At 35.3% G+C, this 24,581-nt stretch overlaps 2 protein-coding genes across 2 annotated transcripts; one reads left to right on the top strand and one right to left on the bottom strand.

Moving 5' to 3' along the window:
- The first annotated feature begins 574 nt into the window (after positions 1 to 574).
- Positions 575 to 6,620, top strand: LOC112050622 (E3 ubiquitin-protein ligase MARCHF2). The gene is made up of 3 exons (XM_024088922.2): positions 575 to 3,814; positions 4,764 to 4,916; positions 5,681 to 6,620. Exons 1-3 carry the CDS (start codon positions 3,065 to 3,067, stop codon positions 5,831 to 5,833), a joined length of 1,056 nt encoding a protein of 351 aa, XP_023944690.2. The 5' UTR covers positions 575 to 3,064; the 3' UTR covers positions 5,834 to 6,620.
- Positions 6,621 to 7,532: 912 nt separating this feature from the next.
- On the bottom strand, positions 7,533 to 17,695 carry LOC112050624 (peptidoglycan recognition protein). Its single transcript, XM_024088926.2, has 4 exons — positions 17,540 to 17,695; positions 12,619 to 12,817; positions 11,308 to 11,426; positions 7,533 to 7,754 (listed from the first exon to the last, which is right to left on the bottom strand). Exons 1-4 carry the CDS (start codon positions 17,595 to 17,597, stop codon positions 7,549 to 7,551), a joined length of 582 nt encoding a protein of 193 aa, XP_023944694.2. The 5' UTR covers positions 17,598 to 17,695; the 3' UTR covers positions 7,533 to 7,548.
- Between the last annotated feature and the right edge of the window lie 6,886 nt (positions 17,696 to 24,581).

Raw genomic sequence — 24,581 nt, 5'->3', positions numbered from 1 at the left:
TATGAGCCTTTTAGGGGACGCCTGCGACTTCTTGCGCGCGGTTTTTCACAATTCCCGCCATAGATTTTTCCAGGATGAAAAGTCCATGGTTCGCGCGGGATTAGTGAAAAACTGAATTCCACGCGGGCGAAGTTGCGGGCGTCCGCTAGTAATTAATAAATATTATAAATAAAAACGAGTAATCCGTAACCGAACTGGATAACCGTAACACCAATGAGGCAATCCTAGCGAAAATACCATGTACTTAATTTGTAAAGTTGTAACATGAGGGTTAGGGTTACTTTGGTAAGCCCCTAAGCCAATTTCGTAAGTCTGCAAATCTGTTAGCCCTTTATACAAATAGCATCAAATATATTCGACTAGTTCCTAGTTATTAATCCATAGTTATTTTGAGTAGGCATAAAATTTTAAAATTATAATCGTAAAATAAATATAAATAAATGAAATAAAAATACCTGTATATTTAATTTAGTTTGGTAACAAAGGTATAAAAATACCTGTTTCTAAACTAAACTAAATTAAATAAAAACAAATTATGTGCATATTTATTAGGTGATATATTTTGTCAATTTTTTTATTTAATTTTTATTGATACATCTATTATTTTTATATTAACTCCACCGAAACAGCTTGAATCATTTTCGCGGTTTCACCCGCGTGGTTCCCGTTCCTGTAGGAATACGCGGATAACATAAAGCCTATAGCTTTCCTCGATAAATAGGCTATCTAACACTGTTTCAAATCAGACCAGTAGTTCCTGAGATTAGCGCGTTCAATCAAACAAACAAACTAACTCTTCAGCTTCTAAGCATAAGTTATTTTTTATTTTATACCCCCCAGTGGTCTTCCCTAATTAATTATTTTTATTTCTTGAACAGTTTTTTTATGTTTGTACGATGTGGCATTGAAAAATACACACAACCCTAAATTTTGAGCCGTCTACCAATAATTCATTAGGCAAAACAATGTATGTCGGGTCGGCTAGTGTATGTATACAATTTTAAAGCGAGCGTAAATGTGGTCGTTGCCTGCTAAACCAAAATGAAGGCTACTCAGTCTCTGAGGTAAAATGATTACCTAGCTAGCTACCTAGTACATTTAATATTACAAACCGTCAAAATGAAATTCTATCTAAAATGACCTAGGAATTAACCGACTTCAAAAAGGAGGAGGTTCTCAAGTCAAGTTAGTAGTATGGTTTTTTTAATATACACCGATTACTCGAAGACGCCTTAAGCGATTTGAAAAATTCTTTTTTCATTTTAAAGGGTATACTCCCCATGTGGTTTCATAGTCATCAAGTCAGGATCTGATGGTGGAATCCAGGAAAATCGAGGGGATGTTTCAAAAATTAGATGGATTAAAGCACTACAATTTCATGAATGTTTGGAATTGATCTCATGATAGATCCAAAATACAGACGAGGGTACTCCTCCACGATTTACAGCAGTTACCTTGAGTTTGGGCTTGATTAATTTGTATTGATGAGAACTTTCCACTTAGATATAGGTTGTGACTATCATTAGGGGTCTGGTGTTAAATATCAAGGACAATTAAGGGAACTGTTTGATTTTATACACTTTGTATCTTTATATTTTGCACTAAAAATGGAAAGATAATGAAAACTTTAATTGAAAAAATACAAACGATTTAAAAACGTTACCGTCCATAAACTCAAAAGTAAAAAATAACAACATAATATTATTATGTTCTATAGTCGGAGAATTAATTCCTCTGGAATTAATAATCGTTCTATACCTGCTAATTACTTTAAACACGGCGCTAAGCCAGTGATGTATTAATTAAAGCGTAATTATAATAAATATTTAGGTATTTTAGACAGTGCTTTTCGTGTGGTTATTTCAAAAACGGCTTAAACTTAATTATTTATTATTTATTTCATATCAATAATAATTTTAAAAAATAACTGATGAGGGTATATATTTCTAAAGATAGATCTCGTACCATATGTATACGAGTATAGGTTAATTACCCTCATTGAGTTTTATTTACAAGCGCTCCTCTGAAATCATCTTTTAAAATAGGATACTCGAAAAAAAATCTTTATTAAAACCTTTTTAAGTCAAATTTATTTTGATAAAAAAAATTTATCACTTTGTTGTCAAAGATGCGTGTCATTTTAAATAAAAAATGTAAGTAAAAAGTAATAATAACTTTTACATAAGTTTTTGTAAAGTTTTCCAAAAAAATCTAAATTCTCTGTAAAATGCCGAATTCTCGAAGACGGCGGTTCAATGTACAAAATGAAATAATAAATAGACCAAAGGCAAGAAAACAAAATGAAACACAAATTAGGTAAGTGTTGAATTATTCAAATTTAGTTGAGATTCTTTTTGTGTACACGAGAGGTATTTTCAGTTTACATAAAAAGCAAGTACGGTGCTCAATTTGTTTTTGTATAAATAACCTTTTTACTGTTGTGGCAAAGAAATTTGTTTGTACAAATTACACATTCACGATTCTAACCGGTACAATTTAGGAACACCAATTGAACAATTCCCTTAGACTTATTTCGTGCTATTTAACTATAAAAAACATCGAAATAGAAACGTAGAACATAAAATTTAAGGTCAAACTGTTAATAGTAATTTCCAATTAATTTGAATCCTTATGACTTCCTTCCTTTCCATAAGATTATCCTTTGTATATGTCTGCAAGCAGTGCAAAATTATAAGATAATCCACTGACTGGCTTGTCAGTGGTTTATCTTATAATTTTTCGCTCTCCAACCAGCCTTAGAATAGGAGATGAATCATCAGGGGAAACATTTTACTTGGAAAAAATACTGGACAACACTAAAAATGGTTTATGTATTTAATTTAAATTATACCATAAGATTTAAGAAGAAGAGAGATTATACTCATACCAGGCCTTCGTGAAATTTGTCGCAGTATGCTGCAAATAATGTCATTTTTATGATGGGTGCTAATAATATAGTAATAAATCAATCATAAATATTTTCAGCTACCCAGATCCAGATCTAGATGAAATAAACTATTTGGAAAATGTTTCAAGTGTCAGGAACAAAAAGTCTAAAAGTAAAATGTATCCCAACACTTCTAAGAAATCATCAATGCTTGAAATTCTTACAGAATGCCAAAGTGCCACATCAACTGGAATAAGACTGGAACAAGTAAAAGTTAACATTAAGCCTGATAAAGAAACAACTGCGAGTTCTGATGACATTGATTTTTTCATGACACAAAATACAAACAATTCGTTAACTGTTTGTGTTTCCAAGGAAAATGTAGAAGACGATAACCATAGCAAACCTATAGAAAATAAAGACATAGGTCATATTAATGTTAAGCCAGAAAGAACTTCCCGGAGAGATAGACATGCTCACCGCATTAAAGTGAGAAGTCCAAAAAGAAAACCAGTTGTGGAAAAAAATATTTGTAAGATAAAAAACATAGGTATAGATGCAGTTAATTGGAATGGTTATACGACAGAGAAAAGTACAAGTGAAGTAGATTTATCATATACCCAAGATACAGACATAGCTGAGATTACTGAAGCTGAAGAGCAGCCTAGCAGTTATGCAATAGAAGACATGTGTCGTATTTGTCACAGTGGTGAAGCGTCTTCTTTGGAGTTGGGCCGATTGATATCAGCTTGCTCTTGTAGAGGGACTGTAGGAAGAGTACATGTAAAATGTTTGGAGAGATGGTTGACAGAATCCGGGAAGTCTAGATGTGAACTATGTGGAACGAAATACGTGACAAAACGCGTACATAAGTTTGGTATAATAAAAGCGCTGGCCATGTGGATTCTTAGTAATAATTCCAAACATGTGAGTATCACTCAAAATTTAAATACAACGCCGGGCTAGTTCCAGTCTATCGCCAAAGACTCGTTTTGGCGTTGCGGTTCGACGCTGTGCGAAAACCCAAATCGTACCTTCCTCTTCCAAGCTTATATTTAGACATGCAGTCTAGATACGTCACTAAGCATCAGATTGACAAGTCTAGCGTTTCCCTAATCATCAATAAGTATGCTTATTAGGTAAATGAAATTGAAATTACTGTCTGAGGTTTCAAAATAACTCTTTTCTCTTTATATACTTGCAGTGATTATAGTTAAAAACAATCAACCATTGTCTGTATGTCTATCTGTCTGTGTAATCTTTGAAGCTACAGGACCGATTTTGATGAGATTTGTGGAAAAATTTTACGTGGACGAAATCGCAGGCGTCCTCTACAAATAAAAATCGTGGTATTAAACATTGTTAAAGACATCAAAAAGGCTACTGCTATAGCTGCAATTTATGGCTTAAGTCTAAGAAAAAAATTAATGAGCTAACAACATGGATACTCAATATGTCTACAGACTGACAAGATCCTGTTTATATAATATTGTTTTTTTTTTCTCTCTGTCGTAATGTACCAATTTGGCACTTCATAAAATTACGATCTAGCCTACTTATGTGACTAATTAGTAATTTATCTTTAACCTAAACTTATAATATTTTATTATACTAAGATAATGTCCATTAACTTAATCTTAGTCTTTCACTAACTATTACGTCTTTAGGTCACTTTGTTCATGTGATCTTCCATGTAACACTTAACACTACACTATCGCTAGTCACTAAACACTAACTCAAATAGTTTAAGTCTTCTCACTGTATTCGTAACGTCAAGTAGCTGGATTGCCTTGATGTTTACGTGATGGTGAAGTCTTTGTTCATGAGCAAGAGACATTTTTTGAATTATTTTGCCGATGTTTTCGTATTGTTTTAGATGATAGTAGACTTCTTCGGCATAATGATAATGACGCCGATCGCGGTCATCGCCGCTGGTCTCACGGGGCGGACATTCGCTGGTCTCATGGAACAGAATCAGATGACACCATGGCCTTTAGCCTCAACGTTCATACTAGCTTGCATGACACTGGTAAGTTAACTCAAAGTGTTGTGTGCGATCAGTACAATCTTACTCGTAATATATAAATTTCGCATCTATATATTAAAGTCGTTCATCACGAGATCTTGAAAACCACTTGACTTACAAAGATCAAATTTGGCAGGGAGGTAGTTTATAGTTAGTAGGTGTTCGATAAGGCCGGATTAGGTCTAAGAGCAGAAGCGAAGCGAAAGGCGAAGACGCGGGCGTCCGCAAGCCTCTTCAAATAGTATATCTATACTAATATTATGAAGAGGTTAAGTTTGTGGTATTGTTAATAATCTACTAAACCGATTTTGAAAATTGAATTGAATCACTTGAAAACCACGTTATTTGTCAGTACCTATATTATTTCCCCTGTATTCATATAGAAACTACGCACTACGTGGGTGAAACCGCCGGGCGTCGGCTAGTTAATAAAATTAAAGTGTTGCCTGTTACTTCAAAATAACGGTTTTCTTAGGTGCAACATTATACTAAAACACGAACTTTCTGAAAAAATATTGTAAGTCTGTTTGTCCAGGCTAATCTCTGGAACGTTTTAACTGATTTACATGGGACATTCACTGGAAGTTGGAGGAGGTTATAGAGCACTAAGCCACTTTTTACCCTTGAAAAATCAATGCATCATCATCCAAATTGCAATTGCACGAGCACAAATCGTGCCCGTGCATAATAAGGGTTCCGTTTTTGTACTACGTACATTCGGAACCCTAAAAATCACGAGAAAAATCATTTCTTGTATACTTGCACAGGTGTGCTATTACTGCTGGATAGTATCTGCTCTGACTCGTCACGCGCTCGGCTGGTGGATCTGGTACCGATCTCACTACGAAGTGAGGCTTCAATGGCAAGACAGCGGTGAACATTCACAGGAATCTATTACAAACTGTAATATATACTGCTAAAGGCGCTGCGACTGTACAGTTAAAACGGTACAGTTAAAACTGTACAGTTTTGACTGTGCAGTTTCAGTCAAATCCATTATAGAAAACTGTACAGTTAAAACTGACAGACACTATAAGCAGACAATTTAACTGAATAGTTCAAGTTTCTGTTAAAACTGAACTACACTGCACTCTGTTGCACGGGTAATATCTCGTACAATCATTCTATTATGTTTGTTTTTACGTCAGTTTAGCTTTTGATGTAGTGTTAAAGTGACACACCATGCGCGTTTGTATGTATAAACTGAAGGTTCGATTTGTAATGCGGGCTACAGACCTTCAGTTTTAACTGCGTAGTCTTAACTGTACAGATTTATGTAATCGCAATATCAATCAAAATTATTAGAAAAAACTGTACAGTTAAAACTGACGACCTAATTGATCATTTTGACTGTACAGTTATAACTGCAGGTACATCTACCCGCTTTACGTTTATTTAGTTTTACACACCAACCCGCTCTCTGTCTACTGTCAAACGTCTTTACGCTTTACTATTACATCCAACAATAAACTCTACTATGAAATATAAAAGAGATTTGTGTGCAATTTTGAACTTTATTCAACTTGAACTTCATAGCGTTGTAGGCATGTTAAATACTGCCAGTCTTTAATTCCAGCCATTAAATTAATCTCATATAATTGATCAATCGGAATTTTGCACCTGTTTCTACAGTTTGGTAAATTGTATAATAAAATTTGCCATTTCTCTTTTGTAATTGAGTCTCAATACTTTGTAAATTATTAAAAATATATATATATTTTAATTGTACAAAGAAAATGGAAAAAAGCATTTTTAGTAAATCTTAATAAAATAACTTTTACGATATGTATTTTTGTTTTACGAGTATTTAACAATTTCATGGGCTACATCTAATTTTTACTTCTTGTATTCCAACATATTATCTACGGATTGAAAAGTAATTTTTGTGATATAGACCTGTACAAAGGATTTTGAAATAAATTGTAAGGTTAGTACGGACTTTTCATTCTTTCTTTAGTCGGTTGTCAATTTGACGAGTATTGTTTTTTTTTATGTTTGTTACCGCATAACTTCGTCATTTCTTAACCAGTTTTAATAATTCTTTTTTGTTTGAAGGAGTAGAGTAGATTGGTCCCATTTAATTTTCATGAAAATCGGTTCAGTAATTTTGTGTTCTAATGTAAATAACAAAATTGCCCGAACATAAAGTAACACACTAAAAACAGAAAAATAAAATCTTTTTAACAAAAAAATTTAACCGACTTCAAAATAACAAAAAAAAAAAAGCGAAAAATACCATCGTATGTGCTAATTTCTGATCACTTTGAAGAATTCCCGTGATTCTTTTAGAAACGGCTTTAATTAAAACGTCACTGGCTTTGGACCGCCTTCAAAGTGATCAGAAGGTAGTACATACGATGTTATTTTTCGCTTTTTATTTTAATTTTTGTGGTTTTGAAACCGGTACAGTTTTTTTGTTAAAAAAACTTTATTAAACCTACAAATTTTTAAAAACCACTCATGGCAAATGATAAAATTAATGTATAAGCTTTGCTGACACTCTTTCAGTCTTACTAGTAATAGATAAATATTTGTCCTTATACCCAAAAGCTCTTCTAAAAGTAGAAAAACCATCGTTACAAATGAAATGAATGAGGTGTTACAAATGAAACAAGATCATTGTATAATCTAGAATTTAGCTATTATTCATGATAGAAGTTGCATTTTCCAAGTAGTGAGGCCAAGTTCTTATCTCTCTGTACAGTTTCCTTCCAGGACTCTCCGTGCTGATCAGTTGTCTGTGTGCCAGCAGGTGATAGTCAGATGTCAGGTGACCTTTGTCCACGCCGCACTGTATGAGTTTCCTCACTGCTTCCAGCTGATCGGCCGTTGGTTCGTCAGCTGTAAATAATTCAACATTTATGAATCTATACTAATATTATAAAGCTGAAGAGTTTGATTGTTTGTTTGGTTAAACGCGCTAATCTCAGGAACTGCTGAACCGATTTGAAAATATCCCATTTATCGAGGAAGGCTATAGGCTATATATTATCACTGTATTCTTACGGGAACTGGAACCACGCGGGTAAAACCGCGCGGCGTCAGCTAGTTAAAAATATACAGATCACTCAATGAGTTACACAGATCTCACTCGTATAAAAGAGGAGAATTTGGAGGAGAGTAAATTAAAAAAAAATCACTATGTACACTGGTCAACTTTTAGCTAAAACTCACCAAGCTCTTGACGCATTTAGGGTGTATTATTATTTTTTGTTGATGTAATTATAAAACATGGAAAATCTTATAATAGGGTAGTTGACTCATATCAAATTTAATATAAATAATATTCATTTCGTGTAGTAGGTACATGGATGCACACCCTTGATGTAATAAACGTCGAACTAATTGTTAACTAATATTTTTGTCAATCTCTCATCAATCAATCATCATCAATCCCTCCATTTGTATGTGATTTATGGTAGTGACGTCATGAAACAGTTGAAATATACACTGTCATGGCCGACAGGCGTTTTTGCTCGTTTTTTAAAAAACATATTTAAAAATTAATATTTTCATGTAATCACGTCTCAAAAAATATGATTTTTTTTTTAGTCTAGTAGTACAATAATGACCTATTTAAGGCCATTTAAAATAAGTGTCAACTAGCCTATTATGTTTACAGATTAAACGACTTGTTATACTTGTTAGGAGTAGGATGAAAATCCACACCTCTTTCGGTTTCTACACGACATCGTACCGGAACGCTAAATCGCTTGGCGGTACGTCTTTGTTGGTAGGGTGGTAACCAGCCACGGCTGAAGCCTCCCACCAGCCAGACCTGACCAATTAAGAAAATCTCAATCGGCCCAGCTGGGGATCGAACCTAGGACCTCCGTCTTGTAAATCCACCGCGTATACCACTGCGCCACGGAAGTCGTCAAAATAGTAGTAAAATGAGTATATTTTATCCCAAAAAATAAATCCATACTAATTGGAAAAATCTATGGGTCCAGCGGGATCTGTAAAAACTCAATTTCACGCAGACGAAGATAGGTGTAAGCGTAGTCCTCTAGTATTTCATCAAACCGCTCGTAATAGTAATAGCACGTGCGTACATTGGGGTTCTCGATTTTGCGTTTCCAACAATTAAGTCTAGGTATGTAAAGCTTTATAGACCAGGCGCAACCACAGGAAACATATGTACTCGCAACGTGAAATGTCTTATGACCTTCTTCATAGTATGAACTCAAATTGTGCCAAGTTTCAGTTGAGTTCATCTAGTACTTTCAGAGTGACACATTATAAATGCTTGTTTTTAACTTTCTTGTGTTCTTTGAATAGATATAATGTCATCATCATATCAGCCGACGGACGTCCACTGCAGGACATAGGCCTTTTGTAGGGACTTCCAAACATGACGATACTGAGCCACTGATGAAAAAATGGATGTTCCTAATGAAATAAGCAATTAAACTGATACAAAGCATTTGTTCTGTCCATACCCTCGACATAAGGTAAGGTAGGGTAAGGTTAGGGGTAGAGTATAACAAAAGAATGGACCAATGGATCTCCGGGCAACACGCAAAATCATCATCTGCATGCTTTTCTAAATGCTTTTTCATCAGGTGAGATTGTAGTCAAGGGCTAACTTGTAAAGAATAAAAAAAAAAAAAAAAAAATTTAAAACTGTAAACTGTCCTCGATTTCTGTCTACTCAATACCTCACAGCGCCTGGACTATATGTAAAGCTTTAGGTGCCCCTTGTGTAAGTTTTCAAGTAAGCGACGTCAAGTTCAGGTAAATCTGTCATTTACATTGACACGTGTTGCCTAATTTGATAATTTCGTAGTAAATTGGTAAATTGACTTAGATCTGTAGTTGCTAACTAGTTAAATTTAAATTCGGTGTATCTATCTACAGTTGGGAAAATTTAAGTTGTCTATAGTTCCACAAGCCTATAAACTAAAGCTACTATTGTGCAGTTGCTACTTATTAGCATGTGTATCGCAACATTGCTAATAATTAGCATGCTTATTTTGAGCTTGCTCGTGAATCAACAGTCTTGCGATTTATGAGCATGCTACTTGCTGCGCGGGTGGAAGGAGCGTGCTTTTAGCGCGTCTGAACAGGTTTGCTTATTGAGTATGCTAGTCGATCAGCATTGCTATTCTGTATTCTCTTCACCTTCATCTCTCCCTGTCTGACACGGTACTATAGACAGAGAGCGATAGGTACAAATTAGCATGTGTAATTGGAATGTTTTTCACATGCCCCGGCATGCACCTCCAATTTTTCAGTTCTGTATATTTTAACAAATTAAATATCACGTGTCTCAAACGGTGAAGAAAAAACATCGTAAGGAAACCTGCATACCAGAGAATTTTCTTAATTCTCTGCGTGTGTGAAGTCTGCCAATCCGCATTGGGCCAGCGTGGTGGACTATTGGCCCAACCCCTCTCATTCTTAGAGGAGACTCGAGCTCAGCCGTGAGCCGAACATGGGTTGATAATGATGATGATGATGACTTGTCCCGGACCGGATTCGAATCAACGCTCTCCGAATCGAAGGCAGAGGTTTTATCCACTGGGCTACCGGTACTTAGATAGTACATTTGATTCTTGATACCTCAGTTCATGTAAACACATTGCTATCCTCGTGACCTCAATTAGAACCATACGCCGGTTGTGTGGGACGAACACACTACAATTTCCCTTGCGGGTTCCGGTCCCAGATCATGTTACTTGGAAATCTCAAATACGTAATACCAAGCCATGTGAAGTCCATATTTGACTCATATTAGCATTGCGGTAAAATATTGAACAAATATTTAATTTCGATAGATCCGAATTTTAAAATCTATTATTTTAATGTAATTTTGAATATTTCTGCAGACATACCCAACTAACTAACGAGAAGAATTTAAAAACTACCCTTGGGTTGGTACTAGCAATTTGAAATCAAACTGTATACGTATAAAGGCAATTTGATATTTATCAAATTTGCGATTTCTGCATTAAGATAAAACTTGATGATTAATCTATCTCTAAATATAATATTAATACATTATTAAGACTTATTTATAAATCGAACAAATAAGAAAAATTACGACGAATTGGTTTGTAAAAGCAAAATCTAACGACTGAAACTGACAACCTCCGTGTCGCAGTGGTAGATTTGCAAGACGGAGGTCATGGGTTCGATCCCAGCTTTGAGACGGTTGTTGGTGGGATGCTTTGGTTGTGGCTAGTTACCACCATACCGAAAAAGACGTACCGCTAAGCGATCCGGTACGACGTCGTATAGAAACCGAAAGGGGTGTGGATTTTCATCCTACTCCTAATAATTTAGCCCGCTTTTATCTTAGATTGCATCATCACTTACCAACAGGTGAGATAGAGAGAGAGAGTGTAGTCAAGGGCAAACTTGTAAGGATTAAAATTAAAAAAAAACTTACTGTTATAATTCCCAATGAACGATATACCGATAGATCTCCTATTATATCCGTAGGTGTGAGCACCCACGCGTAACCAACCGCTGCCTTCATACACTTTACCGTTGCCGCCTACCAGGAACCTGAGGAAAAAGAATAATAAGCTAAATAGGTGGGATTGTAGTCAAGGGCTAATTTGTAAAGAATATAAAAAAAAAAAAATGTGACGTCAGCTTACTGTTATAGGCTAGCTAAAGTGTGTAAACGCGCTGTTTGGCGGCATAAATGAGTGCGATGTTACTTTGATAGAAAACACCTTTCGTCCAATAAACACTTACCATCAGGTCAAGGGCTAACTTGTAAAAGAATAAAAAAAAGAAAAAAAAAAGAAAGTTTTTACGAGGATCCTGGTGTCGCCGCACAAGGACCACGCGGCAGCCACAAACGCCGCTACAAGAAGCAAGAAGGGGCCACAAAAGTAGCTGAAGCGCGTGACAGCCACTTGTGGCCGGTTGTCGACACTTGTGACAGGATGCTGCTACTTTTTTAACCATACATGGAGCAGTAATCGCGTGAGTGGCGTGTGGCGGCGTTTTGTGTTGACGTTTAGTGGCCGGTGCTGGCGACAAGAAGCGAGGAGAAATCATTGTAGCGTGTGGCGGCCACCGGCGTCATCCGTGTGGCGATAGATGGCGAAGCCCATATGAAATGTATGAAAGTTACAGGAAATATGCCGTGTGTAGGAGCCCTTAGACTAAATGAATATAGGATATACCATTTAGCTAGTAGAATAGGTAGTCAAAGCGAAGCTTGACTGGGTCTGCTAGTTTTAAAATACAATTATTATGTAATTAAAATTTAAAACTTGTGTTCCGAGACTTTAACCACAACTTTAAAAGTTTGAGAGTTTTCCATTAAAAGTTTTTGCGGTTTTAAATGTGGGTAACAATCTATTCTAATATTATAAATGCGAAAATAATTCTGTCTGTCTATAAGTTACCTTTTCACAGGTATATCATGAACTATTGTTACTAGTTCTTATCTCCCGTAATTTTCATATTCACTATTTATTTAAGTTGAGATTGTACTTGTAGGTAAAATATGTCATCGATGGCTACTGAGAACCCTTCGTGTTGGCAGTTGACATTGTTATTTTCGTTAACCATGGGCTTTACGTAATAAGCCCATGGTTACCGAAAATAAGATCAAATCAAAGATGCTGATGTTATTTATTTGATGTTAATTATATTAAGTGGTTAATATTAGTCAATAAACTGGCTAACCCTGTAATAAGCTGTTAAAATAAAATATGTTGGTAATAGAATTAATACTTACGACATCCCAATGTCCCAGAAGTTCAGCTGTTCCATTTGATTGTTCTGGATATTGCGGACCAGTTCCTCGCAGCCGGCGTCAGTGCTGCAGCCAGGGGTTGCCGTGTGCTCTATGATGACTATATTCACTGGACGCGGCAGGTACTCCACGTGAAGTGGTTTCAGGCCGTCCCATTGCTTCTTCGTTACAACGTCACATGCTGAAAAGATATAGAATGTAATGGTAGAAAAACCGTATTAGAAACGCCCTTCACCCATCTGTTTTATGGATAAAAAGTGTTTTATATCAAATTTAGTTATTAAAAAATATATATTGGGAGTAATTTGACTCAAAATTTCCTGGCCAAACTATATATACCACTAAATTCATCAATATATATACCACTAAATATAGTTTGGCCAGGAAATTTTTAGTAAACCTATTCCCAATATATTTTTAAACGTCCAAAATTTGATATAATTCTTATTCATTAAACAGACGGGTAAAAGTCGTTTTTAATACGGAACTTATTAGAGGCTATAACAGATAAATTGATTTAATGTCTTCCCTACCGAAATATGACCTTGTTGTATATTTGAAGCGCTAATAGCTTTTCGGTTAAGAGGACTCAACACCGAGAGGTCATGAGTTCTATCTATGTGCGGTGGACTAAAGTGAAAAAACATAGTGAGAAAAACTGCATATCTACCTGAGAATTTTCTTAATTCTCTACGTGTGTGAAGTCTGCCAATCCGCATTAGGCTAGCATGGTGGACTATTAGCCTAACCCCCGAGAATCGTGCTCAAGCCGAATATTGGTTGTTTACACATGTTAAAGTGCACAGTATTTGCAAAGCACAGGTGCACTGTCTATCCCTATCCCGCTGTGATCCATTCACTCATCCGAGCTTCCATTAGGCGCTGAGCCGACAGCTGTAGGTACGTGTTGAAGCACTCCGAGCGCGGATCACGATGGGTTTCCAAAATATGACCATATTTTGTTGTTGAAATACGGTTTAGTGAGACGAATTTCTTAGCATTCCATGGATTCACCATGCGGGTGCCGGTTTCATCGCGTGGTAGAGAGAAAAACTCCGTGCAGAGTCCTGAACTTGTAACTACATGATGTAGGGTTAAGGAATTCCTTGACGATCGATCAACACTCCCCGTTTTCTGCCCGTGTTGTTCTCCCTGCCTAGCCAAATTTGGTAAGATCCTATTAGAGCAGCTTTGGATACTCGTTCTAATATAAAACTAGCAACACTTCTAGAGAGGCCAAGATCTTTAAGCAAGTTATAGAGAGATTTCGCTGGTATTCCTCTCGCACCTACTTCTACGGCGTACAGACTAACTACATAGCCATTTTTAGTTAGTTCATTTGTTAGGTCATAATATTATAGTTTTTTTATAATTTTCAGGTTTCCGTAAAAAACGTTAAAACGGGACTCAGCTGTCCGTCCATCTGTCTGTTGCTAGGATATACGTATCTCATTGACCGTGATATTTAGAAATCAAAACTCATTTACTTTCATCAAAACACTTTTGATACGTCAGTTGACTATTTGTAAAGATTCTACCACCGGTTCGGACACTACCACAAGACCCCGGCATAAAACTCAACAGTTGCTCTTTTTTAACCGACTTCCAAAAAGGAGGAGGTTCTACGTTCGGCTGTATGTATGTTTTTTTTTTAATTCACACTGTATTATAATTTACAATTGATGACAACATTACAATTTCTTATAGTTTTACTTCTTGTGTGAAGGTGGAAGCTGATCCAATGGAATCCAAGCACCTTTATCATTAAGGAACTCATCAATGGTGTAGTAACCTCGACTAAGTAATTATATTTTTTGACACATTGCTTAAAGCTATGCATTGACAAGTTCATCACATCATCATCATCAGAGATGTGCTACGAAGCTATATTGCAAAGATGCGAAATCTACGCTACGAAAATATGTGACCGTTTTCTTCAATACTAAGCTATATATATGTGCGAGGAATATACGCTATGAATATGCGCTGCCGTAAAGTAGCTGCGCTAAAAAGATGCACTACGATCTCGAAGCTCGAATTACGAGTTAGCGATGACGGCCCATAGCAATCATCCATAGCACGCATCCATAACACGCATCAATAGCACGCATCCTTCCATATAATAAACATATCTCAGTTGAATCCGTTTCCACCAGTGCTAAGCTATCTGCACCAATGAATATGATTGGTGGATATCAAACGCAGCGTAGCATATCTCTGGTGGAAAAGCACCCTTTGACAGTTAAAATCATCACCGTAGAGCGAAAAGTTATTAACTCTAAAGGTACTGTTACACATGCTTCATACGAGCATGCTTATCATCAGTTTACATTTGCTAGCAATTAGCATGCTATTTTTACGCCCCCTTCTACCCGCGCAGCAAGGTGCATGCTCATAAATCGCACGGCTGTTGATTCTTGAGCAAGCACGAAATAAGCATGCTCATTATTAGAAATGTTGCGATACACATGCTAATAAGTAGCAACTGCTCAATAGTAGCATGCTTTCGTGCTTGAAATGAGCATTTGTAAAAGTAGCTTAAAATCACTGTTTCGAGATAAGAACGTTTAAAATTTTTAAAAATGTTAATATTCATAACTTTTTTCTATTAAATATCTTTACGTACATAGCCTTAATATCCTTAATAGATCGACATCTGAAAGACAGTAAATACTGATACCACGAATAAAAATACTTGTGGTAGCTCATTGAACTCATCATGACATCATCTAGAAAAATGTGCAAAAATTTCTGATCCAAAAATAATTGCAAAAGCTATAAACAATTAAAATAAAATGAAAATCACTCCAAAACTATTGGTGTTAGAGAATTTTAACAATAAGATCATAAAATATGTGATTCTTCTCACAAATATTTTTTATTACATACAATTATAATTTTACTTCGAAATACACACACGAGTAGCTTTAAAGGCTTACAAACACATCGCTTAAAGTCATTACACAGAATATTTGATTCAACTTGATCGATGTTTTGCTGTAGATAGGCATGTCATGATATCTTACATTTCATGCGTAATTTCATGATGTGTTCTCCGATATCTACACTGTAAACTAGACCAAACAAAGAAATAAACATTTTAATAAACGACATTAAACTTATGATTATAAACATTAATCTTTGTTATCCAACTTATGATACCTAACATGATTATTGGCTGCATTAGATAATATAATTAATTTAAATTATTAATAATTTAGCTACAAGTTAATTTACCTAATAAACGACTTCTAAGCCAGATATTGCTTTCTTTATTATTAAAAATTATAATGAAGATGTTTCTCCCGGAAATCGACTTTCTAAGCAAACGCATCCTAAGCGGAAAAATTTATTACTATTTACCGTATCTTTTTTATTCCTTATAGTAATCAAGAACATGGCAACCACGAGTAGGTACCCAGTTCCACATAAAGTAAGTTAATATTGCATGACACAAAAAATTTAAACCTCTGCCCAATTAGATTGCTGGTCCTAAGCAGTCTTATTCACTAAATTTTGAAGTATGTTAGTTGACATACGAGAAATTGAGATTCTACGTAACAAATGTCATCCGGTGCCAACTGACAATACTTGGTGGATAATAAGTAGATGACATTTTTCAGCTTATATTAATTTGTTATGAATGATCAAATTAGTGAATAGGCCAGCTGCCTCGCTCCTTTTTCAAAAATCACAAACTAACGTGTTTATTAGAACTGTTTCTATAGAATCAATGTTGTTTAAATGAATCGTTTTCATCGAATAAAAAGCTCCTTAAAAATGCCGGTTTGTGCATGGCATAAAAAATAGCAACAACTTCTAGTTTACTAAAAGCGTCTCTCAAAAAGCGACAGACAATTATGTTTGTGAATTTGTTGCGATGCATGTCTATATCTAATTCCTCTATGTAAACTTATAATGACCTTCATGTGAAAGTCAAAGTCAGACGACGCTAAGTTAATTAAATGCTTATAAAGTAAATATCTATTATCACCCGTCTTTGTAAACGGGTAAATATAGTCTAGATCTATCTAGTTGTAAATGTCGATACATATAGAAAACAAAAAAGGAAAAAAAATAACTTTAGTGTTCTTTGGAATTCGATTCAAAAACAGGTTAAAATAAAGTTTTACTACTATCCCATAAACCTGTTCAGCCAGTAACTCTTTGCGCAGTATTGTAGCGAAAAAATAAAATAGATGAATTCAAAATCGTACCTAAATTTGGTGTTTTGGTTTTACTATTGTAAGATGAGCTAGGCTGTGTAGAAGCAAAAGTATCGTATAGGACCTATACGATACTTTTGCTTCTACACAGTTTTTACAACTTTAGGTAGCTTTGAACTTGTTTGTTTTTGTAAATAACAGGACTTCTCACAGTAACTCCTAGCACTATGCTATTAATGAAACCCCATCGTAGCCAATATTATAAAACAAAATGCAAGTGTGTGTTTGTTTGTTGCGCTTTCACGCTTACTACTAAAATAAGTGAGCCGTGATAGCCCAGTGGATATGACCTCTGCCTTCTCTGCCTACGATTCCGGAGGGTGTGGGTTCAAATCCGGTCCGAGGCATGCACCTCCAACTTTTCAGTTGTGTGCATTTTAAGAAATTAAATATCACGTGTCTCAATCGGTGAAGGAAAACATCGTGAGGGAACCTGCATACCAGAGAATCATCTTAATTCTCTGCGTGTGTTAAGTCTGCCAATCCGCATTGGGCCAGCGTGGTGGACTATTGGCCTAACCCCTCTCATTCTGAGAGGAGACTCGAGCTCAGCAGTGAGCTAAATATGGGTTGATGACGACTAAAATAAAACTTTTCATATATTTATTTCCAACTGTACACAGACAACAATACCTATTAATATATTATAGGTATTAGACAATAGTAAGTATACTTACCAGCTTCCACATAGCCCCACTGCACTAAACCAAGAACTATACAAAAAACCAAAATCATTATGCACTATCAGAATCCTCAACTTCGCAAACAAGACTGATCGACCAAGTTATTAACCTGTGGCTTATCAAAGAACGGACCTCTGCGAGTCCTCATTCCGTCTTCCTTGTTAGCAAGTGATATGAAAGAGACGACTAGATTTCAAGACGTCATGATCTCTTGTTTCGGTGTAAATTGTGAGTCATTGCACATAATAAAACGAAACATACAACGTTCTGCGACTTCATAGCTTTGTCTACAATTTTTAATATCTAAAATTGCTTATGTGTTCTGTCTAATTTGGATTAAATTTTCATGGGAGAATTCAACGCAAATTAGTTAATACACATAATACGTGAATAAATGTATGTGAATAAATAATGGCAGGTTGTATGGGATTACAATATAAATCTTATTTTAACAATAAATTTCATTCCATTTTATTTCACGGCAAACCTAGGTTAGGACGTAATTACCAGGAAATTAAAATTTCATGTCGAAACAAGATAATGTACCACACAACTTGTAGAACAATGTGGCTGTTTATCTATTAATTTAACAACTTGTTATCTATTAATTTAGCAACATTATAAAAAAACAGCTGGTTAGTAACAACTTTTAATAACCTCGTTATTGATACAAGTAGGGAGGAGGGTAGAGTAACAAAAGTTGTTACTAACCAGTCTTTTTTTACTGTTGATTAATTAATAGTTAAACAACTTAACAGCCACAATGTCCTACAAATTGCATGGTACATTTTCTTGTTCCGACGCTCTGTTTTCATTTCCTGGTAGCTCAGTTAGCTACCAGAAACAAAAATTTACGTAAATAAAAAAGTAAATCGTCTCATCGAGATGAAGCTACTCACGAAAAATTAACTTGTTAGTAATCAGGTGTAAAAAGTGTTCTAGGGATTCCTGACTATGACGCAAGTGAAGTAGGTAAAAAAAATATCTTGCTAGTACATACATCAAAATACATACATACATATATATTAAGTTCTGTGTTCACTAAAAAGTAACATTGTAATTTTCATATTTTTTTTATCTACAGACAAACATACGGCATTCAATGTTGTTTGTAGGTACATTGCGTTTGGGGAAAGAACCTGGCGTGTTTTGTTATTTTTTTACACAATTCTTAATAATTCAAATTTTTTAATTAATTAATCTTAATTTGAAAGCCATGATAGCCTAGTGGAAATGACCTCTGCCTCCGATTCCGGCCGGAGGGTGTGGATTCGAATCCGGTTCAGTTGTGTGCATTTTGAAAAAATTAAATATCACGTGTCTCAAACGGTGAAGGAAAAATCGTGAGGGAACCTGAATACCAGAGAATTTTCTTAATTCTCTCCCTCTCGTTCTGTGAGGAGACTCGAGCTCAAAAATGAGCCGAATATGGGTTGATAATGAGATGATGAGAATCTTAGTTTGATTTGATGAAACGGTTTTTAAACGACTTCTAAAATGTCTTCATCTGTGTGCCAAGTGGGAGTTTACAATATTTTAATACTGTTATATTCAAATATTGTATATACTATCGCGTTAACATAAATGCGAATTTATATGGAATTGAAACAGTTGTGAAGTAGTGCCGCTAGATGGCGCTGTTTCAATTCCTTATAAAATTTGCGTATACGTTAACGCGATCGTTACAGTATCAAACTGCCACTGGGCAATCTGATATCAAAGAAAGGATGAGGATTTATATTCTATGCATTTCTTTGATGCTTTTCAACCCATAATACTGAGATTTTATTGACCAATTGAATATATTTCTTTCTTTCCGGTTACGATCATTACAATAGTTTTCATGAACCTTCTGCAAACGAATTCACTAACTTTGACGTATGTTAGTTGTCTACGGCCTATTTATTTAAAAAAAAATCTCAAATGCGACAGGCCCTTGATACAGCCACGTAGGAGTCTATGCTGTATCATAAACACACCGTTTTTTTCTTGTTTAATTTTTATAGCAATTTATCAGCAAAACATATTGGCTCGTTAAAAATTGTTAAAGTGATGGTTTTTAACCGACTTCAAAAAAGGAGGAGTCATGTTCATCAATTACTCAAAGACGCCTAAACAGATTTGAGAGGGTATGTTTTTTAACTGGTCCCATAGTAATCATGTCAGGATCTGATGATGGGATCCTGGAGAAATTGAAGGAAACTTTCAAATATTATAGGGGCGACTAGCGCGTTTTTTAATGTTTTCATTAAGTATTCTAAAGCACTACAATTTAATGAAAGACTGGTGTCAATTTAATAATGGAGCCGAATCACAGTCGAGAGAACTCCTCATCGATTTACAGCAGTTACCTTGTGTTTGGACTTAATTAATTTGTATCGATGAGAATTTTAAGTTAAGATGGGTTGTGACTGTCATTAGAGGTCTGGTAATAGTGACAGACATAGAATGGAGACAGTTCAGGGAACTCTTCAACTGTTTACAGTAGCTATCTTGTGTTTGGGTTTGATTCATTTGTATTGATGAGAACTTTACATCTAGATGGGCTGTGACTGTTATTAGGGGTCTGGTGATGGAGACGAAGGACAGCTAAGGGAACTCTTCAACGGTTTCAAGTAGCTATCTTCTGATTGGGCTTGATTAATTTATATTGTTGAGAACTTTACATATATATGGGATATCACAAACAAAGAAAATGTTGAATGTTCATATTTTGTAGGAATAAACGGGTAGTGATGTATGCTCGTAGTATTTTTAAAATTGGTTTGGTTTATTGTATCGAGGTATTAATCATAATAAAATAATATCGTAGTTAACCACGTTATTTTTGAGTATCATAGGCTTTATTTTATGCTTGTTTTATCACAGGAACGATAAATACGCGGGTCAAACTGCGGGCGTTTGGTAGTTCTTGTCGTCGTCGTCGTCATCAACTCATATTCGGCTCACTGCTGAGCTCGAGTCTCCTCTCAGAATGAGAGGGGTAAGGCCAATAGTCCACCACGCTGGCCCAATGCGGATTGGCAGACTTCACACACACAGAGAATTAAGATAATTCTCTGGTATGCAGGTTTCCTCACGATGTTTTCCTTTACCGATTGAGACACGTGATATTTAATTTTTTAAAATGCACACAGCTGAAAAGTTGGAGGTTCGAACCCACAACCTCCGGAATCTGAGGCAGAGGTCATATCACGGCTAAATATATGGTTGTTCTTGTGTATAAGATAAATTACTAAATTAGTCTCGATAAAACTCGAAAACGGTTTAACGGATAGTTACCGGCTTACATATACGAGTATATCTCTTTTTAGCAGACTCAGAAGTGTACTTTACTTTACTGACACTTTCTAATACGATAATAATGTAAAACTGAAATAACTTCGCAAGCTTTCAAGTATTGGTTTAGATAAAACAACGACAATACAGAAACATAAACCTTTTCTTCCACTAAACTTCAAAGCGATCAAAGACACAAAGCATTTGAAGTGCACACTGTACTGAAGGAGAAAAAGGCGGATTTCAGGTTGAAAAGGCTTGCAAGCTTCTGTTTTGACGACGCAAAGTACCTACTTAATATGTTTGACGATATACGGAGAGGACAGTATTATAATACCGCGATTGTATGTTAAAGCGATCCGCAGTCCCTTTGGTATTTGCTTAGGATGGGACAAACCAACAAATCATGTCCGTAAATACTCACTATGGTTTAAGCATATCATGTAAACAGAGCTAAGAAGTAATAATAACTATACATATTATTATGAGTATGAAATCCCTTCCCTATCTACAGTACATTTATATAGAAGTATACCTACCTCTTTACGACCGACAATGCTTCCCGGACAACACAATCACAAGCAACACAGCGTCTTCGCCGTCGAAGACGATGTCCCCGATATCTAACGTCACCCGGACGTGGGTTTTCTAACTCACGATCTCGGGGGCGTCCGGACTGATTCACTCAGGTCACGGTTACACCTTCCCAAATGGCCCTCTAAGCCGAGGTCCGAGTCTCATAGGAGACGCCCTTAGAGAGTCGTTCCATCCTCTAACTTTATTTCAGCCTTCGGGTCTCATCAGGCGATGCATCTGCGCTCGCCCAAACCCCCGGTGACGCCGTAGTGGTCCCACGTGGAGCCATCGGCACTTACCTAACACAAAAAAAAAAAAATACCTACCTCTCGTAATTGTTTAAGGCTTTGTATACCTAGTTTAAATAAAATATATCCTTACGTTAAAAAAAATATTATTATAAAACTAAAGAACCCTACTCATGCGTAGTGAACTGAAAAGAGAAAAACAAGTATCACATCTATATAAAGTTCTGACTAAATTCTTTATGTTGCGGCATGCGGTGTCAAACATTTTAAGAAATATAAAAAAAAATATTGTAGGGAAGGGGAAGGGTAGGGTAGGATAAGGACAGGGTAGAGGTATGGTAGGGTTAGGGAAGAGGCAGGGTAGGGGTAGGTTAGGGGGGAGCAGGGTAGAGTATGGGTTGCAGAAGTGCAAATAAGTCAAAGCAAAGATTGACCTGGCTTTTTATAATGTTATTAATTAAGGTAGATTGGTGATTAAACAAGTGAAAGAAAAATAAAGCTATACATACTTTTGATATTGATTTTTTATTTTAACAAAATTGCATACCTAAAAACTACTCATAATATTATGATGTACCTACGATGGATTTAGTATCAGTGTGTGATTTTATTTTATTTGCCGGGTCAAAGGAGGACAAAGATACATAGTAACTGAGCAGACAAAAATGGTTGGTAATAAATATTTCGTTTCAGATAATAAGCATACCAACCAATTAGAGGATGGTTACAGCATAATTATAGCCAATTTACTATATTTAAACAATTTAAACAATAATGTGTCTTATTGTCTGTGAGATAAAGTTCATTTCATACTATCCTACATCAAGTCATTGGTAGAGTCACGTTGTATACAACGCGCTTCGAAATAGTACTGAATGAACCCCTAACCTGTACCTGTGTGTTTTGTATCTACCTCGTTAGTGTAAAACTTTGTTATTGTATGTCTAATTGAAATATGTCACCTTGACATAGGTACATTATGCCCTTGGAAGACACCTGTAAAGTAACATTGTAACTAAGGTTTAGGCAATTCTGAAAAAAAAGTTGTAAGAGACATTTTTAGGCAATCTCAGTAAAACAGTTGTAACGCAAGATATATTGTTGTTCTAAGGAAGTGTTACCTACATTAAAATGTGCCTATATGCAATTTGGTGTGCATGTAATTTTACCTATATATTTGCGGAATCAAAAATACATAGTAAAAAATGACAAACATACATACATAATAACTGAGAAGAATAAAAAATGGTAATAAATATTTTGCATCTGATAATATAGATAACTACCAATTAAATGATGGTTACAACTATAATTATAGCCAATTTTGCTATACTTTAACAATGATGTACAAAAATGTGTTTTATTATCTATCAGATAAAGTTCGTTTTATACTATCCTACATCAAGTCATTGGTAGAGTCACGTTGTATACAACGCGCCTCGAAATAGTACTCAATGAACCCCTAACCTGTACCTGGGTGTTTTGTATCTACCTCATTAGTGTAAAACTTAGTTATTGTATGTCTAATTGAAATATGTCACCTTGACATAGGTACATTATGGCCTAGGAAGACACCTGTAAAGTAACATTGTAACTAAGGTTTAGGCAATTCTGAAAAAAAAGTTGTAAGAAACATTTTTAGGCAATTTTAGTAAAACAGTTGTAACGCAAGATATATTGTTGTTCTAAGAAAGTGTTACCTACATTAAAATGTATATTATTTTCGGAGTACAAATAATACTATATATAATACATAGTAAAGAAAAATACATACATACTGAGAAGAATAAAATATGGTAATAAATATTTTGCATCTGATAATATAGATAACTACCAATTAAATGATGGTTCCAACCATAATTATAGCCCATTTTGCTATACTTTAACAACGATGTACAAGAATGTGTCTTATTAGCTGACAAATAAAGTTCATTTTATACTCTCGTACATCAAGTCATTGGTCACGTTGTACGCAACGCGCCTCGAAATAGTACTGAATGAACCCCTAACCTCTAGCTATGTTTTTTTACCTTAGTAAGCGTACAACTTTGTTATTGTACCTACTCGTATATGTCTAACTAGCGGACGCCCGCGACTTTGTCCGCGTGGAAATCAATGTAAACTTTCAAGCCCTGTTTCATTCAAAAATTTTTGAATTTCATTATATTTCGTATTTTTTTAGAATTTATGAACAAATTTTTAAAACTGTAACTCTAAAAATGAAGGACTTTCCATACAAACTTTCAATTCTTTTTCACCCCCTTCTCATTTTATTTTCGCAATAAAAAGTATCCTATAACCTTTTCCGTATTATAGTCTTAAACCGCGCCAAGTTTCGTTTGAATTCATTCAGTAGTTTCAGCGTGATGCCCGAATAACAAAAAAACACGGACAGACAGACAGACAAAAAATCGAAAAGAAATATTTTTAGCTTCAGTATCGATTATATAATGCCCCCCAACAAATTTTTTTAAAATATCTTTAATGTACAGAATGTACAAAATGTACAGAATTCGTATTATAAGTATAGATTCTAGATATTCTAGATTATTCTTAGCCACACTAACGTTTGTTGTTACAAATGGTATAAGTATAATCTCAAATTGCGAACAAATGTATAGAATTTTAATATGGCACCGACATACGTACTTAGGAAGACACCTGTAAAGTAATATTGTAACAAATTTTTAGGCAATTCTGAGTAAAAAAAAATACACAGTAACAAGACATTCTAAGTAGAGATGCGCCGACTAGTCGGTAAAGCCGACTAATCGGCAACTAGTCGACGTTTAGCCTGCAAAGAGCGCCGATTAGTCGGCTTATTATTTTATTTGTATTATTCATTAATTAATATTATTTAAAAGGAAGAAAAAAACATCCTTACTAAAGATATTGTTTTTGTCATGATTAAATTGTAATTCAACTCTTTCACT

Source organism: Bicyclus anynana, chromosome 12, assembly GCF_947172395.1.
Source record: "Bicyclus anynana chromosome 12, ilBicAnyn1.1, whole genome shotgun sequence".
In the NCBI taxonomy this organism is placed as follows: Eukaryota; Metazoa; Arthropoda; class Insecta; order Lepidoptera; family Nymphalidae; genus Bicyclus; species Bicyclus anynana.
Note: the sequence above shows the minus strand (reverse complement) of the source record. Positions and strands in the feature narration are given on the sequence as shown.

What these genes read in the sequence shown, in the direction of transcription:
- LOC112050622 (XM_024088922.2), top strand. Translation starts at nt 3,065, where the DNA reads ATGTATCCCAACACTTCTAAGAAATCATCAATGCTTGAAATTCTTACA. An exon ending in TTAGTAATAATTCCAAACAT is followed by an intron (nt 3,815 to 4,763) that starts GTGAGTATCACT and finishes GTATTGTTTTAG; the next exon opens with ATGATAGTAGACTTCTTCGG. An exon ending in TACTAGCTTGCATGACACTG is followed by an intron (nt 4,917 to 5,680) that starts GTAAGTTAACTC and finishes ATACTTGCACAG; the next exon opens with GTGTGCTATTACTGCTGGAT.
- LOC112050624 (XM_024088926.2), bottom strand. Translation starts at nt 17,597, where the DNA reads ATGATTTTGGTTTTTTGTATAGTTCTTGGTTTAGTGCAGTGGGGCTAT. An exon ending in TTCTGGGACATTGGGATGTC is followed by an intron (nt 11,427 to 12,618) that starts GTAAGTATTAAT and finishes CTTTTTCCTCAG; the next exon opens with GTTCCTGGTAGGCGGCAACG. An exon ending in GTTCATTGGGAATTATAACA is followed by an intron (nt 7,755 to 11,307) that starts GTAAGTTTTTTT and finishes AATTATTTACAG; the next exon opens with CTGACGAACCAACGGCCGAT.